Source organism: Phalangium opilio, unplaced genomic scaffold, assembly GCF_054372755.1.
Source record: "Phalangium opilio isolate 3A_F unplaced genomic scaffold, DU_Popi_V2 ptg000056l_1, whole genome shotgun sequence".
Lineage (NCBI taxonomy): Eukaryota > Metazoa > Arthropoda > Arachnida > Opiliones > Phalangiidae > Phalangium > Phalangium opilio.
This window is the reverse complement of record NW_028324175.1, coordinates 6631242-6646275: the sequence shown is the minus strand read 5'-3', so window position 1 is coordinate 6646275 and position 15034 is coordinate 6631242. Positions and strand designations below refer to the sequence as shown.

General features: G+C 36.1%; 2 protein-coding genes across 2 annotated transcripts; one reads left to right on the top strand and one right to left on the bottom strand.

Moving 5' to 3' along the window:
* The first annotated feature begins 8410 nt into the window (after nt 1-8410).
* On the top strand, nt 8411-10003 carry LOC149668302 (uncharacterized). Its single transcript, XM_089841181.1, has 3 exons — nt 8411-9195; nt 9309-9428; nt 9489-10003. Exons 1-3 carry the CDS (start codon nt 9153-9155, stop codon nt 9674-9676), a joined length of 351 nt encoding a protein of 116 aa, XP_089697307.1. The 5' UTR covers nt 8411-9152; the 3' UTR covers nt 9677-10003.
* On the bottom strand, nt 9958-11789 carry LOC149668301 (uncharacterized). Its single transcript, XM_089841183.1, has 2 exons — nt 11208-11789; nt 9958-11147 (listed from the first exon to the last, which is right to left on the bottom strand). The coding sequence occupies exons 1-2, from the start codon at nt 11377-11379 to the stop codon at nt 10987-10989; spliced, it is 333 nt and encodes a 110-aa protein (XP_089697309.1). The 5' UTR covers nt 11380-11789; the 3' UTR covers nt 9958-10986.
* Nucleotides 11790-15034: the final 3245 nt, after the last annotated feature.

Genomic DNA, 15034 nt, shown 5'->3' with positions numbered 1-15034 from the left:
GCATAAAGTTGCTAAGGGTGGTTTTCATTTCCATAAAATTAATCACAGATTTTGGCGAAAAACTAGAGAATCTCCATAGAAATAACATGGGAAATTTTCCAAACTTACCCATTTTGTAACTACCCTTACAAAAATAACTATACGTTTGATAGATTTGAAAACGGTCTTAAATGAAAGCCCCATTTCTAAAGTGGGCGCCAGTTTTTGTTTCATTAAGAAAAACAAAGTTTAAGTATTGTTTTTAATAGTTTTAAGTACCTGCTCCAAATTACGTGGTTTACCTTTAAACTGTGGAACTTAAGACTTTTTTGCTTGGGTTAAGTAATAAAGAAAGTCATTCCAGGACTTACGTCGTTTTACTGCGGATAATCAAATTGGTAGGACAATTAGCTAGTTTAATTGTCATTATAACTATTGCGCGTCCAACTAATTTAGTTGCGAAGTACAGATTAAACTTAATTAAACAAAATAAGCAATTAAAGATAATTAAACAAAATAAGCAATTAAAGATAATTAAACAAAATAAGCAATTAAAGATAATTAAACAAAATAAGCAATTAAAGATAATTACCAATTATAGGTAATTAAATTTTTACACGAGTCTAAACTATAACATCTGTTTGTGTACAAGTCTACGGAATCTGTTTAAGCGCAGACCTACAGAATATTTTTGTGCAAAGGAGTATAAAATCATTTCGTTCACAGGCCTAAGGAATATTGTTTTACACAGGCCTCTGGAATATTGTTTTACACAGGCCTATGGAATATTGTTTTACACAGGCCTATGGAATATTGTTTTACACAGGTCTACGGAATGTTTTTGTGCAAATCTGCATGGAATCCTTTTGAGTATAGGAGTATGGAATCTTCTGTGCACAGGGCTATGGAATTTTTTGTTCATGGGTCTATGGTATATTTATGTGCACAAGTCTGAAGAATCTTTATGTGCACACAAGTCTGAAGAATCTTTATGTGTACACAAGTCTGAAGAATCTTTATGAGCACACAAGTCCTAAGAATCTTTATGTGCACACAAGTCTGAAGAATCTTTGTGTCCAAGTGAAAAATCTTTATTTGCACAGGTCTATGACTTCTGTTTGTGCACAGGTCTATGGAATCTGATTTGCTCATTTCTATGACATCTCTTTTTGCGCAAGTCAATAACATTTGTTTATGCTCAAGTCTAAAACATCTGTTTGTACACAAGCCTAAAACATCTGTTTGTGCACAAGTCTAAAACATCCCTTTGTACACAAGACTAAAACATCTGTTTGTGCACAAGTCTATTCCATCTGTTTGTGCACAAGTCTAAAGCATCTGTTTGTGCACAAGTCTAAATCATCTGTTTGTGAACAAGTCTATAAGACCTGTTTATGATCAATTCTATAACACCTACTTGTGAACAAGTCTATAACATCTCTTTGTGCACAAGTCTATAACATCTGTTTATTCACAATTCTATGACATCTGTTTGTGCACACGCGAATGACTTCTGTTTATTCACAATTCTATGACATCTGTTTGTGCAGACGCGAGTGACTTCTTTCTGAGCAAAGGTCTACGGAATATTTTTGAGCACGGGTCTACGTATTATTTTTGTGCAAATGGGTTTGAAATCTGTTTGAGCATAAGGGCACTGAAAATGTTTGTGCATAACTCTATGGAATCTGATGTGCACATGTCTATAACATCTCTTTTTGCGCGAGTATGCGACATTTCTATGTGCACAAGCCTGTGATTTCTATTTGTGCACAAGTGTACGAAATATTTTTATGCATTGGTGTACGGAATATTTTTATGCACAATTGTACGGAATATTTTTGTGCACAGGTGTACGAACTGTTTTTGTTCACAGGTGTAGGGAATATTTTTGTGCATAGGTGTATGGAATATTAAGGTGAAAATGGATTTGGAATATTTTTGTGCACAGGTGTACGGAATATTATGGTGAAAATGGATTTGGAATATTTTTGTGCACAGGTGTAAGAAATATTTTTGTGCACAGGTGTACGTGATATTTTTGTGCACAGGTGTACGTGATATTTTTGTGCACAGGTGTACGTGATATTTTTGTGCACAGGTGAACGTGATATTTTTGTGCAAATGGGTAAGGTACATTTTTGAGCATAGGGATATGGAATGTTTTTGTGCAGAAGTCCATAGATTATTTTTGTGTACAGGTATATGCAATGTTTTTGTGCAGACGTCCGTGGAATGTTTTGTACACCGGTCTAGGACATATGATTGTGCACAAGTCTATGGCATCACTTTGTGCAAAAGTCTAAGGGATGTGTTTTTGCACAAATATTTGACATCTATTTTTGCACAAGTCTATGGTATCTGTGTGTACAGGTCTACAAAATATGTTTGTGCACAAGTCTGAAGAATCTTTATGTACACAAGTCTACGGAATCTCTTGTGCAAATGTCGGTGACATCTCTTTTTTGAGGAAGTCTATGAAATCAGTTTTTTACACAAGCATATGACATCTGTTTGTGCACAAGTCTATAACATCGGATTGTGCAAAACCGTGTGACTTCTGTTTGTGTACAAGTCTGTGAAATCTATTTGTGAACGAGTCTGCGTAATATATTTGTGCGCAAATCTATGGAATCTGTTTATTCGCTAGTCTACGGCATCTGTTTGTGCACGGGTCTTCGGAAAATGTTTGTGTAAATGAGTGTGGAATATTTTTGAGCATATAGGGGTATGGAATGTTTCTGAACAGGTCCAAGGCATGTTTTTGTGCACAGGTCTATGTCACATGTTTATACAAAAGCCAATTGAATATTTTGTGCATAGGTCAATGGAATATTTTTGTGCACAGCACGGTTTTATGAAATATTTTGTGCGCAGGTCTAGGAAATATTTCTGTGCAAATTGTTATGGAATAGTTTTGTGCTATGGGTATGAAATCTTTATGTACACAGGTCTATGGAATCTTTAGCGCGCAGGTCTAAGGAATCTTTATGTGCACAAGCATATATAATGTTTTGCGCACAGTTCAATGAAATATTTTGTGCACATCTCCATGGAATCTTTTGTGCACAGGTCTATGGAAACTTGATGTGCACAAGTCTATAGAATGTTTTTGTGCACATGTCTATGACTTCTGTTTGTGCACAAAACTATGGAATCTGGTTTGAACATGTCTATGCCATCTGTTGTGCACAAGCCTGTGACTTCCACTTGTGTACAAGTCTACGCAATTTGTTTGTGCACATGGCTACCGAATCTGTGCACAGATCTCCGGAATCTTTTTGTACACAGGCCTACGGCATCTGTTTGTGCACATGTTTACGGAATTTGTTTCTTTACAGGTCTACGGCATCTGTTTGTACACAGGCCTACGGCATATTTTTTTGAGCACAGGTCTAGGGAATCTTTTGTGCACAGTTTTATGGAATCTCTTTGGGCACAGTTTTATGGAATCTCTTTGGGCACAGGTCTATGGATTATTTTTGTGCACAGGTCTATGGAATCGTTTTGTGCAAATGGGTATGGAATCGTTTCGTGCAAATGGGTATGGAATCTTTATGGAAACAGTTCTATGACTTCTGTTTGTGCACTAGTCCGTGGAATCTGATGTGCACATATCCTTGACATCTCTTATTGCACAAGTCTATGATGTATTTTTGTGCAAGTCTATGACATCTGTTTGTGCACAACCCTGTGACTTCCGTTTGTGTCCAAGTATCCGGAATCTGTTTGTGCACATGTCTACGGTATCTGTTTGTGCACGTGTCTAGGGTATCTGTTTGTGCACGTGTCTACGGTATCTGTTTGTGCACAGGTCTACGGAATATTTTTGTGCACAAGCCTACTCAATCAGTTTGTGCAGAGGTCTAAGGAATCTGTCTTTGCAAAGGCCACTGCATCTGTTTGTGCACAGGTCTAAAGAACATTTTTCTGCAAATGGATACGGGATATTTTTGTGCAAATGGATATGCAGTATTTTTGTGCACTGGTGTACGAGATATTCTTGAGCATAGGGGTATGGAATTTTTTTGTGCAGAGGTCCATGGAATCTTTTTGTTTACAGGTATATAACATCTCTTTTTGTACAAGTTTATGACATCATTTTGTGCGCAAGTCCATGACATCAGTTTGTGCTCAATTCTAAGGGATCTGTTTGTGCACAATTCTAAGGGATCTGTTTGTGCACAATTCTAAGGGATCTGTTTGTGCACAAGTCTACGGGATCTGTTTCTACACAATTATATGACATGTGTTTTCACAAGTCTATGTTATCTACGAAATATGTTTCTGCACTGAGGGTGACCACAAATAACCTTGTAATAGTTATAGGAAAATAGAAAATTTACAATTGATTTACAGGAAATTATAGGAGACTAGCTGTTACCCGCGGCATCGCTTGAGTGTAGTAAGAACTTCCATCAAGTATGGGTGCATTTTACTGATTCGACTAATATTTTTGTAGCATCCTAGGAGCGAAGGCACTCGGCGTCGCCCATCAGCTCGTCGGGACATTTTTTATTACTTTACACGCAGACATTCTATAAAGAATGGTTTTTAAATATCTGGCCGCCATTTAAAAATGATGGCAACAAATCGATCCCGAAAGACCATTCAGCCCGTCTATAGGTTACAGGAATCCAGTGTACTAAATATTTGTGAAATCGGTTTAAACGCGCGGACTTTCTTACAAAGAGAAGATTTGTTACATTTCTGGGCGCCATTTATTAAGATGGCGGCGGATTGGAAAATTTTTTCTTAGTACGCGCCTACTACTTACGAGTAACGTTCCTCCAAATTTTCAGCCTTCTGGGGCCTGCGGTTTGGGCTGGGCGATGATTATCAGTCAGTCTGTCAGTCAGTCAGGAATTTAATTTATATAGATATAGCATAAGTTTATAAGATATGTTCCATAAGTGTGTCACTCGTTAATGAGAGCTTGTCATGAAGTGACGTAGGTGAAACGTCATAGATTCTCGTAAAGCGACGCCTAGTGAGGCGCTGTCAAAGGCTTAGTACAGACTAAAGAGGAGGATGGACTGCAAAACCGAGTGTAGTCAATTCTCACGTCGTTCTTGAACTAGCTCTCATTAAGCCTCTAACATTACGAAGTATGGGTAGTGATATACTTATGGAACATATCTTATAAACTTATGATATAGATGTATAATTAAAAAACAGGTAGAGACAAGAGAACTACTCTTGAAAAAATAGCAAAATATAGGTTGCAAATGCTTTGAAAGTAATAAGCCAAGATTTACAAAGGAGCTTTGGTTTAATTATAACAATAAGATCGTAAGATATGTTACATAAATTTGTCACTGGAAACCGAGAGCTTGTCTCGAAGTGACGTAAATGAAACGTCATAGATTCTCGTAAAGCGACGCCTGATGAGGCCCTGTCAAAGGCTTAGTACAGACTAAATAGGAAGATGGAGTAGAAAATCGCGTTTAGTCAATTCTCGCGTCGTTCTCGAACTAGCTCTCATTAAGTCTCTAGCATTTCGAAATATAGGAAGTGTCATACTTATGGAACGTAATCTTAGAAACATATGCTATAACTTTAAAACATCACAGACTTCCCTGACAAATATTTTTAGAGGCTTCCATAGCTTTGGTGATATATAACAAAACCAAAAGTGAGAGCGCACAAAATATCTACAATTTCAAAAAATAGGAAAATATAGGAAAATTATCGAAATTATAGGAACTAATAGAAAGACATCCGAAAATAGGAAAAATTATAAAATTTGGGAAATGTGGTCACCCAGCGCAGGTCTATGGAATATGTTTGTGCACAGGTGTATAGATTGTTTTTGTACACAGGTCTACGTAATAATTTTTTAGCCTAAGTCTTCGGAATCTATTTGTATTATTGCATCCACTGTGCTTTGCACGTGAAAACGACGGGAAGGCAATTTGAGTTGGACTGGGCGTTGAAGCAATCAAGATTAATACTTCTATAATAGATGGTTAGGGCTTTGTTAGTTCAAACGTGGTAACTAATATACGCGCAACACCACAAGACTTAAATGGAGCGCCTGCTTTTCAGTATACGTTTTAAAATAGTAGTTTCTAAACAGTTTTAATTCATATTAAGACTGAAGTGACAGATATTAATAAAAACTGTCTTTGTACACAAAGACGCGAAAAAGTAAGAGATAAGTGTAGAAAATTAATTGTTTGAAGTAACAGATATTCAAATTTTCATTTTTGAAGACGTGATTATAAAACATCAATTATTTGAAAAAATTTCTTATCTTAGTTTTTTTCACAAAAATTTCAGAGAAACTACCTTGATACTACTGTTTATTTTCGAGAAACATTTGCTTCGAGGAAGTTCAAATACTCGGATATCTGAAAAATAGAGCTAGAATTATTTATTTTTATATTTCAAAATTGAAAATATTGCGAACCGAAAATTACATTCGCCCTTTGACTGTGATGTAGTTATTAGAGTCAAAAGGATCTGTAGCTTGATCGTGATCTTTTGAGAGATATACAACACGTCAATTTTTGGAACCTCGAAAGCTTTAAAATAAACGAACACGTTTTGTTAAGTTTTCATGCTTGATTTTGTCTGCTATCAAAAATTTTCTGCCCATTTTATTCTCCTTATAGGCCCGAATACTCAAACTAACTCTAAATTTTAAAAAGAAAATAAAATGCATACGTTTTCTATTTTTAAAATGATGCACATGTTTAAGGATAAAATATTTTACTTAAGGAATTTTGGTGAAAAAAACTAAGATAAGAAATTTTTTCAAATAATTGATGTTTTATAATCACGTCTTCAAAAATGAAAATTTGAATATCTGTTACTTCAAACAATTAATTTTCTACACTTATCTCTTACTTTTTCGCGTCTTTGTGTACAAAGACAGTTTTTATTAATTTAGAACTATGCTCCCAACTACAAATTTATATCATTATTAGGTCATAGCTCGTAATCTGCAAAATAAGTAATGAACATTTTTGTCAAGATGAACTCTAAGCCGAGGGGTTAGTCACTTGAATAATCAGATGTACAAAACCGCAGAAATCGAATTACTTCATTCCTACAATTCTTAGATAATCACCAGTAATCAAAATCATTTTTGTGGGTCATCAAAGGTAGTCAGAAATCTCCAATAATCACTGGAAATCACGTGAAATCTCGAGATAATCAGAAATAATCACGTGAAATCTTGAGAAAATGGGAAAAAATCAATGATTTACTAGTAATTTTTGTAATCACCTCGGTAATCACACATTTCGTGAAATATACACACATAATTAATCGAGGGATTCGAAAATAAAAATAGTAAGTCAGTTGAAATACATTCATCGTAATTCACGAAGAATCCAGTGGTAATCACGGCATTCACCAAAAAAATCACCGGAATTCAAACCGAAATCACAAGTAATCTGCGCCAACGGGAAATCAGTGTAAAGATTACGGAAATCACCTAAAATAATCGTTATCATGCATGGAAATCAAGGAATTCATTCCGTAATCAACGGAAATCGCGGAAAAATTCAGAAATCAGGTGCACAAAATTTTGACGAATGATTAGCCCCTCGCTCAGAGGCATCCATCGTTTAGCTAAGAAGTCAATAGGAGCCGCTGGCGTCGACTCTTTCTTTAAAAACAACAAGATGGCCCCGGCCATATTAACGTTTTGCCTTGGCTAGCTAAATTTATTGTAAGGTGACCCCGGCATATATACTTTACGGTTATTTTTTTTCTTTTAAATATCAAATATCATTCCAATTATGAATAAAAATAATCTAGCTTGATTTTGGGTTATAGATTATGAAACAAGTAAATAATCAACTTCTGTCCTATGAACTGGAACAATTTTCTTGATATTTTTGTTGCAAACCTAATATTTGTGGGTTAATTGATGCGTTTGGGTACTAAAATTATTCATTGATTGCACGCTATTAGCAATATGCAACAGCGCTTAGAATTAGCCCCGAGTCATGTTCTATTGAAACTTGACGCAATAGAAATGAAGTAATTTGCATAAGCCCTAAAGAACAACGCTAGACGGGACACGGAAACGGATGGTGGAGATAAAGAACAGAGAAAATCGTACTGAATAGAATTCAGGTCCGATATATATTACCGCCAAAAACAACCTCATTCCTTTTTGTTTATGACGTACTAAGCGTTAATTAAACAGAGAAGCTGGATCCGAAAAACTTACAAAAATCTCATAATATTTGTGCCAAAAAAGTTAATTTAAAAACAATTTTATATATTTTAATTTAGTATAAAACAATTTTAGAACTAAAAATGGGGTTGAAGGGAGGCCCAGCTTGCCAGCTAGGGTCGGACCAATACTTTTCCGAACCTCTAAAACGCGCGAAAGTAAAAACTTAGTAAGGAAATAATTTATAAATAAAAATGTGGTTGAAGGGACGCCTAGCCTGCCAGGCAGGGTCGGACCAATACTTTTCCGAACCTCTAAAACTCGCGAAAGTAAAAACTTAGTGAGGAAATTTTTCTCAGGCTTACAGGATTGGCAACTCCCTATGTTCGACGGCAGCTTATTCAATATAAAATTTGTTCTAGCTTTGGTTCTCAGCACGACCCTGGTTCCTATACTGGAGTGATTTTGCGGTAATCTATAACCTAGTTTTAAGCGTGCTGACAACACACGAAAGAAATATTTCGAGACAAAAGACGAAAAAATACTGATATTTAGGATTTAAAATCTCGACGTTTTAAATCGGAATGAAAGAACTTTGACTGGTAGATGGGCCCTGATTAGTAGGAGATTCGAACACCAACTGCCTCTCTAGTAGAGGACTGCAAAGGCTTTGGGAAAACTCCAACTCCATAGAAAGCCAAGGGACTCCCTCATTTTTGGTCGGAGTTGGAGTTGGGTAAAATAAACCATTTGGCTTTGGGAATATTATCTCTGAAAGGGAACGGAGTCGGAAGGGAGTGGAAATATTTCGAAAACTTCTACGGGAGTCGGTCGGGACTGGATTATTGTTGAATTCAGATTCCGCGCCAAGAACGAAAAAAAAGATTCACTAGTGCCACCGTCCGGAGAAAACGCGAAGCTTGATCTAGGGGGAAAAAATGGCAGGCCTGAGGCCTGTAGTAGCATCAGCGGGAGTGTATGTGACGTTTAAACTTATAATTCAGTGCCAAATGAAAATTAGTACTCGAAATTTCTTGCAATGAATGAACCACAATTTTCAGAAGAGAATATTTTCAAAAATGGTAAGTGTTGAAAACCTAATCACCCTAGTATTAACCAGATTAGTTATGTAAACTCTTAAGCCTTGGTCATAACATGAGTATAAAAATTGGTAATACTGTTTTGTTTTGTTTAGTACCTGTTGCTCTCTCTCTTGTCAAAATTGCTACGAGTATTACACATATTTTCCAAAAGATCCTACTGAAAAAATTCAAAAAGCTCTTCAGTCAAACTTTAATTGAAATGAATTCACACAGTATGGAATTACAAACGAAAAAAAAACACTTGTTGCTTTAAAAAAAGTCTAATTTAAAAGTACCGAAGATTGGCTTTGAAGTCAACCCTTCTTATTCATTCTTGGGGTGTTCCCCTGACGGTCTAGTCAACGATAATTTGGTCGAAATGAAGTGTCCAGTCATTGGTGAAAAAGGAAACTTAGAAACAGTCCTCAAGAAAACTCCTTACGTAATCAAGAAGGACGGAACATTTTCTTTGAAACCCTAACAAATGTATTATGGGCAAGTGCAACTTAGTTTGGCCCCTTTAGGACTTCAAAGTTGTCATTTTGGAATTTATTCCAAACTGGAAGATGACCGTTTTGTTATTGATGTGCCTAAAGACCAAAAATTTACTAACAATCTTTTACCAAGATTATAAATTACTTATTTTAAAAGGTTTTTTTGCTTATTTTAATTACTACATTCCAAATTATTCGAAATGGAATAAAAAGGACGGAATGTAATGGCGCAAATAAGGCTGAAGAGATATTTTTAAGTTCCTTAAAATGTGATAGAATCTTACAAATTTATTAAATAAAATTGTTTTACAAAATGTCAGGAGTCTTGGTTCATTATTTATTTGCATTTTTTTTCACGGGTTTTAACAAGCTTGGGAACTGCGTAAGAGTTAATTTAAAATGATTTGAGGTCTGAACTTTACTTATTCCAAACAAAGCTGATAGAGCGGTGAATGAAATCAAATGCCAAGTTTTAGTTTCATGAGTGTCAAAAATACCCTATCTCGAGACTCGTACTTTCCCCCATTCTAGGCCCTCTCTACCTTATTTGTCCATGAAAAAGGGGTATGAACTTACTGTTAATATTTTTAATGATCGCATCAAATAGACCAGTACTTTGTAATCCTGTTAATGAAATTATAGAGGTGGCATTCAATATTCCATTAGAAGCATTAACATAACATGTATGATTTTCCAAGGTGTTGACCATCTGCCATAATGCATTTACAGGGTTGCCACGGAATATTCAAAACCAAATTCCCTGACCTTTTTCTGAGATTTTCCCTGACCTTTTAGGCCGAAAGTGTAAATGTTTACAGCACGTTTTAAGTGCTTATAATTAAATAAAGTCTCTACATTTAAGTTTTCCAATGTATTTTTCACACCAAAACGATTAAGGAACATTTTAACTATAAATAACAGTCTGGTAGATTTCTTTAGAGAGCATTAACTTTAGAAAAACAATTCTAGACATTTTTTAGGATTGCTCTAGAGTTTTCTGTGTTAAGAGAGGATGAGAAACTTTCATTACTCTTTCAATAAAGACTTATCCCCAGAAATTTTACCTACTAAAATAAAATTCCCTGACTTTTCCCTGACCTTTTTGGCCCATTTTCAAATTCCCTGACTTTTCCAGGTTTTCTAGGTTCTCCCTGACCCGTGCAACCCTGATTTATCATTGGGGTTTGGAGTGGTGCATTTGTCGGTCGTAGTTTCCTCGGTAGTTTGTTGAACCGCATCAATCCCCAATCTTTCAGCTAGAATTTCTGGGTCTGCTGGTCCATTTATTTCAGCTGTTTCACTTGCATGCAAAGTTGGAGATTGTGAGAGCTGATTCCTTTTTTTTCAGTCTTTCCAATCTCCCATTAGCCTTGAACTTTTGTTGATCATGTTTCCTTAACGGGAGTTTTTTGGAAGGAACAGCCAAGGGTCTAAGCCTGGGAGGGTAACTTAACTTATCTACAATAATAACTCTTATTATAATTGGTTTTAAATTAATATTATACGCTTAAAACATACCTGAATGTTCATATTTCGGTTGAAGGCGGTAATCCTCTAATTTAAAATGAAGGGAGCAGACAACCACGGACTTGGTGTGTGGCTTACCCATTTTTAAAGCTATATCCCATTGTTTCGACAATTTAACGTCGCGTGGAAATTTACACCCATACACGCTGCAGTATTTAACCATTGTTTAATTACGTTTAAATAAACAGCATAACTGACAAAAACTAGCCAAATTATCGTTGAGCAGATAGTTGAGTTGTTGTTTTAATTTTATAATTATCTTTGAGCAATTCAATTTAATTAACTTTAATTAAACCATGAGTATGTTGATTGCGTTTGTCATTAATCATGGTATCGCCGGGATTAAGTTACATTTAAACACCTGATTAAACTATCTAATCATCGATCATCCGTTAAGCCTTGGACCTTGCAATAGGAGCCTGGAGGCAGAGAGACAACAAACTAATATTTATGACATCTCATGTTGCCCTCTATTTGGATCTTTCAGCAACTATCGTTAAATTTATTACTTAAAAAATATAATTTTTTTTAAATATAATAATCATATTAGCTAATTATAATTATCTAACTTTAAATGAGTGTGTTTCATTGATATAAATTACATGCAAAAAATAATTTGGCGGGCGCTACGCAAGCCTCCGGAAAATTCTCTCTACTCTCTCTCCTCTCCCACTTACAAAATCCAGTTGCAGCTGGTTGGCGCGCGCCGGGAAGGGGAGGGTGGGTGGGTAGGGGATCCACATCCTTCTACCCGCTCGCTTCTACCTCTCTCTACTCTACAGTCTAACCAGAGAGGAGAGAAAGAGGGAGAGAGAATCAGTATAGGCAGCCGTGATCCATGCGTGGTGAAAACGGGGGTAAATCTAGGGTACACCGCGGTGCCTATGCGCTGCTTTTTCGCGCACAGTTGACGTAGGGGATGACAGAGATAAGGCGAGAAGGTCAATGCCCCATGCGCAAAAGACTAAAACTAAACGACGAAACGTACCGAAAATTGTTTTTACTACCCCCTATTTTCCCATTTTTCGGCGAATTTTATAAAGCGCGTTTCTATCTCCCTCTTTCTCTCCTCTCTGGTCTAACTTAACTCGGGTTTTGAACTAAGCGAGCGTGGGTCAGTTGGTTGAGTCACGGATTCAGGCGCCTTCACTGGCGTCTAGTATGGATCGGCACATCGCAGGTTCGAGGCCCCGCACCGACGGAAAAATAATTTCAATTGAAATAAAATACGTTACGCCACCTATGAGGCGTAACGTGAACTTCGGGTGAATTTTCAGTTAAAAATCGCGGGAATTTCAAAATATTTATGACGAAACTCCTCAGGTCACAGCAAAAAAAAGCCAGCCAGCCAGCCAGCAGCGGTCAGAACAATAGTTTTCCAGCTCTAAAGAGCGGCAAAACTAAAAACGTAGGGGCCAGAGCGAGCAAACTTCGCTGACACTCGCTCGAACGTCGAAGGGTGAAATTTTCTAGTCGCGATATATACACACACATAATATAATATATCGAGCTTGTAACGTGTTTTGATTTTCATAGTGCCGTTGGCCCGATTGGCGCCCGAACAGATTTTTAATAAGTGTTATATCTAGAATGGCACGAAATGTTCCGACCGTTATGACAACGAAATATTAATATAGGGAGGAGTTGAATAAAAATAGTTTGCTAAAAATTATTTCATTTTCGAAGGCCAAATTAAATTTAAATTCAAAAAGATCGTGGACCTTGATTTTAACAACGTTCTAATTGAGTATTCGAACGTAAAAAAAATAGTTTTGTTAATGTGACAGTGATTCACTAACTTGAAAATTTACCAAGACTGTGACTTTTACTTATTCAGGAAGTTCCGTATTAATTGGTAAGTTTGTATTCGATTTACTATTTACAAAGACTACATTATGACCTTATGACTCAGTTTAAAGTAGATGTACCTTTCACAAATATTCTAAGATTATAATCGGGGGTAAGTTCTTCACGGTTTATTTTAAAACTTTCTAACAGCGTTTTCTCAATGATTATTTTTTCTCTTTCAAATTAACTCAGTTTTTTTATTATTATCCAAGCAAATTATTGTTTTTTTTTTCGAGGGGCTAGTCATTCGCCAAAATTTTGTAAACCAGATGTGAATTCCGTTGATTACTGAATGACTTCCTTGATTTCTGTGATTACGATTATTTTAGGCGATTTCCATAATCTTTACACTGATCTCCCGTTATTGCCGCATCAGATTACTTGTGATTTCTGTTTGAATTCCGGTGATTTTTTGGTTAATGCCTTGATTACCACTGGATTCAACGTGAATTACGATGAATGCAGTGATTATTTCTATTACAACTGATTAAGATATTAATTTCGGGATTTTCGAATCCCTCGATTGATTATGTGTGATTATTTCACGAAATGTGTGATTACCCAAGTGATTACAAAATATTGTTAGTAAATCTTGTGATTATTTCCGATTTTTCTCAAAATTTCACGTAATTTCCAGTGATAGTCTGAGATTTCTGATTACCGTTGATTACATACAAAAATTATTGTGATTACTGATGATTTTCTAAGAATTCTAGAACTCAAGTAATCGATTTCTGCTATTTTGTACACCTGTTTATCCAAGTGACTAATCCCTCGGTTTTTTAAAACCCATTAATATTTATAAATTCTAGAGGGCCGGTAGGCCCTTCTAGATAAGATCCCACACCCTCCCGTAATGTTAAATGAAAATTCACAGATTTTAGCCGATTTTCCCATAGGAATAACATGGGGTTTTTGGTGCTCCTGTACATCGAATCATTTAAAAACTACATGCAAGTTAGCTTTCGGAATACATTTAAATTAACAAGTAACTATTCAAGGTGTGCCTTTTTCAAGTTTCATCAAATTTAATTAAGTCTAAGTATGTTAATTTAATTAAAAACGTAAGTACCTCAAAAGATTATTCTACAGCAGACGACGCTAATTGTTCGTTACCCTACAGTAGACGACGCTAATTTGCCATTTCGCCGCCTTGAAACTTTAACTTGATATTTTTCAATAAATATAACACTATATTTATTAAAAACTTCTCTGGCGGGTCTAATTTTCGTTTAATTATGTGTCTCGGTTGAAATTCTATACTTAAGATACCTTTTTAATTTATATTTTAGATGTTAGTTTCGACCAAGGCTTAAGTTGCCTTACTTAGGCCATGGATTTATAATAGAAGCTTACGCTTCATGGATATTTCCCTGTAGCCTTCAGTAAGGCATTTTGATTTTAAACACATTTATGTCACAAAAATTCGCGCGGGTGGGGACTGGGGGGCTGATGATGTAGAAATTGAGGCAAACGTTTTTCTTTAGGCGTGCGTGCGCGCACGCTATTCAAAATTAGAACTCTGAATTTGCCTCAAATTCTACGTCACAAACGCGCGTGCCAGGCTGGTACTATTTCAGACGAGGAATAAATGTTGTGCGCGTTTTAAGGTGAGTGAAATATCCAGGAAGCGTAAGCTTCTACTATAAATCCATGCTTAGGCAGACTATTGAGTGAGTCTATGCAATGGGTGATTGTAAAAGCTGGAAGGATAGATGGATCAGTGTTGGAAATAAGGATATTTTTAAAACTGGACCTGTGGCCTAGGTATTTTAATTAAAATAACTGTCCACGGTGCCAATCACTGTAAACGTACAAGGGCAGTGCACGCAATGTCATGGATAATTGCAATCGTAAAGTGGACTGTAAAAGATACGGCTTTGATAGTTTAAAATCGTGGCAGGTTTGTTTTGAAGTTGACTATAAATCTCGGGTTCCAAAACGAATTGTGAGCCGTATCATATAAGAAT

Bases quoted from the DNA above. Each gene is read 5' to 3' on its own strand.
- LOC149668302 (XM_089841181.1), top strand. From the start codon at position 9,153: ATGAATGAACCACAATTTTCAGAAGAGAATATTTTCAAAAATG. The intron at 9,196-9,308 runs GTAAGTGTTGAA...TGTTTTGTTTAG, and splicing joins AGAGAATATTTTCAAAAATG to TACCTGTTGCTCTCTCTCTT. The intron at 9,429-9,488 runs GTATGGAATTAC...CTAATTTAAAAG, and splicing joins AATTGAAATGAATTCACACA to TACCGAAGATTGGCTTTGAA.
- LOC149668301 (XM_089841183.1), bottom strand. From the start codon at position 11,379: ATGGTTAAATACTGCAGCGTGTATGGGTGTAAATTTCCACGCGACGTT. The intron at 11,148-11,207 runs GTATGTTTTAAG...TTATTATTGTAG, and splicing joins ACCGAAATATGAACATTCAG to ATAAGTTAAGTTACCCTCCC.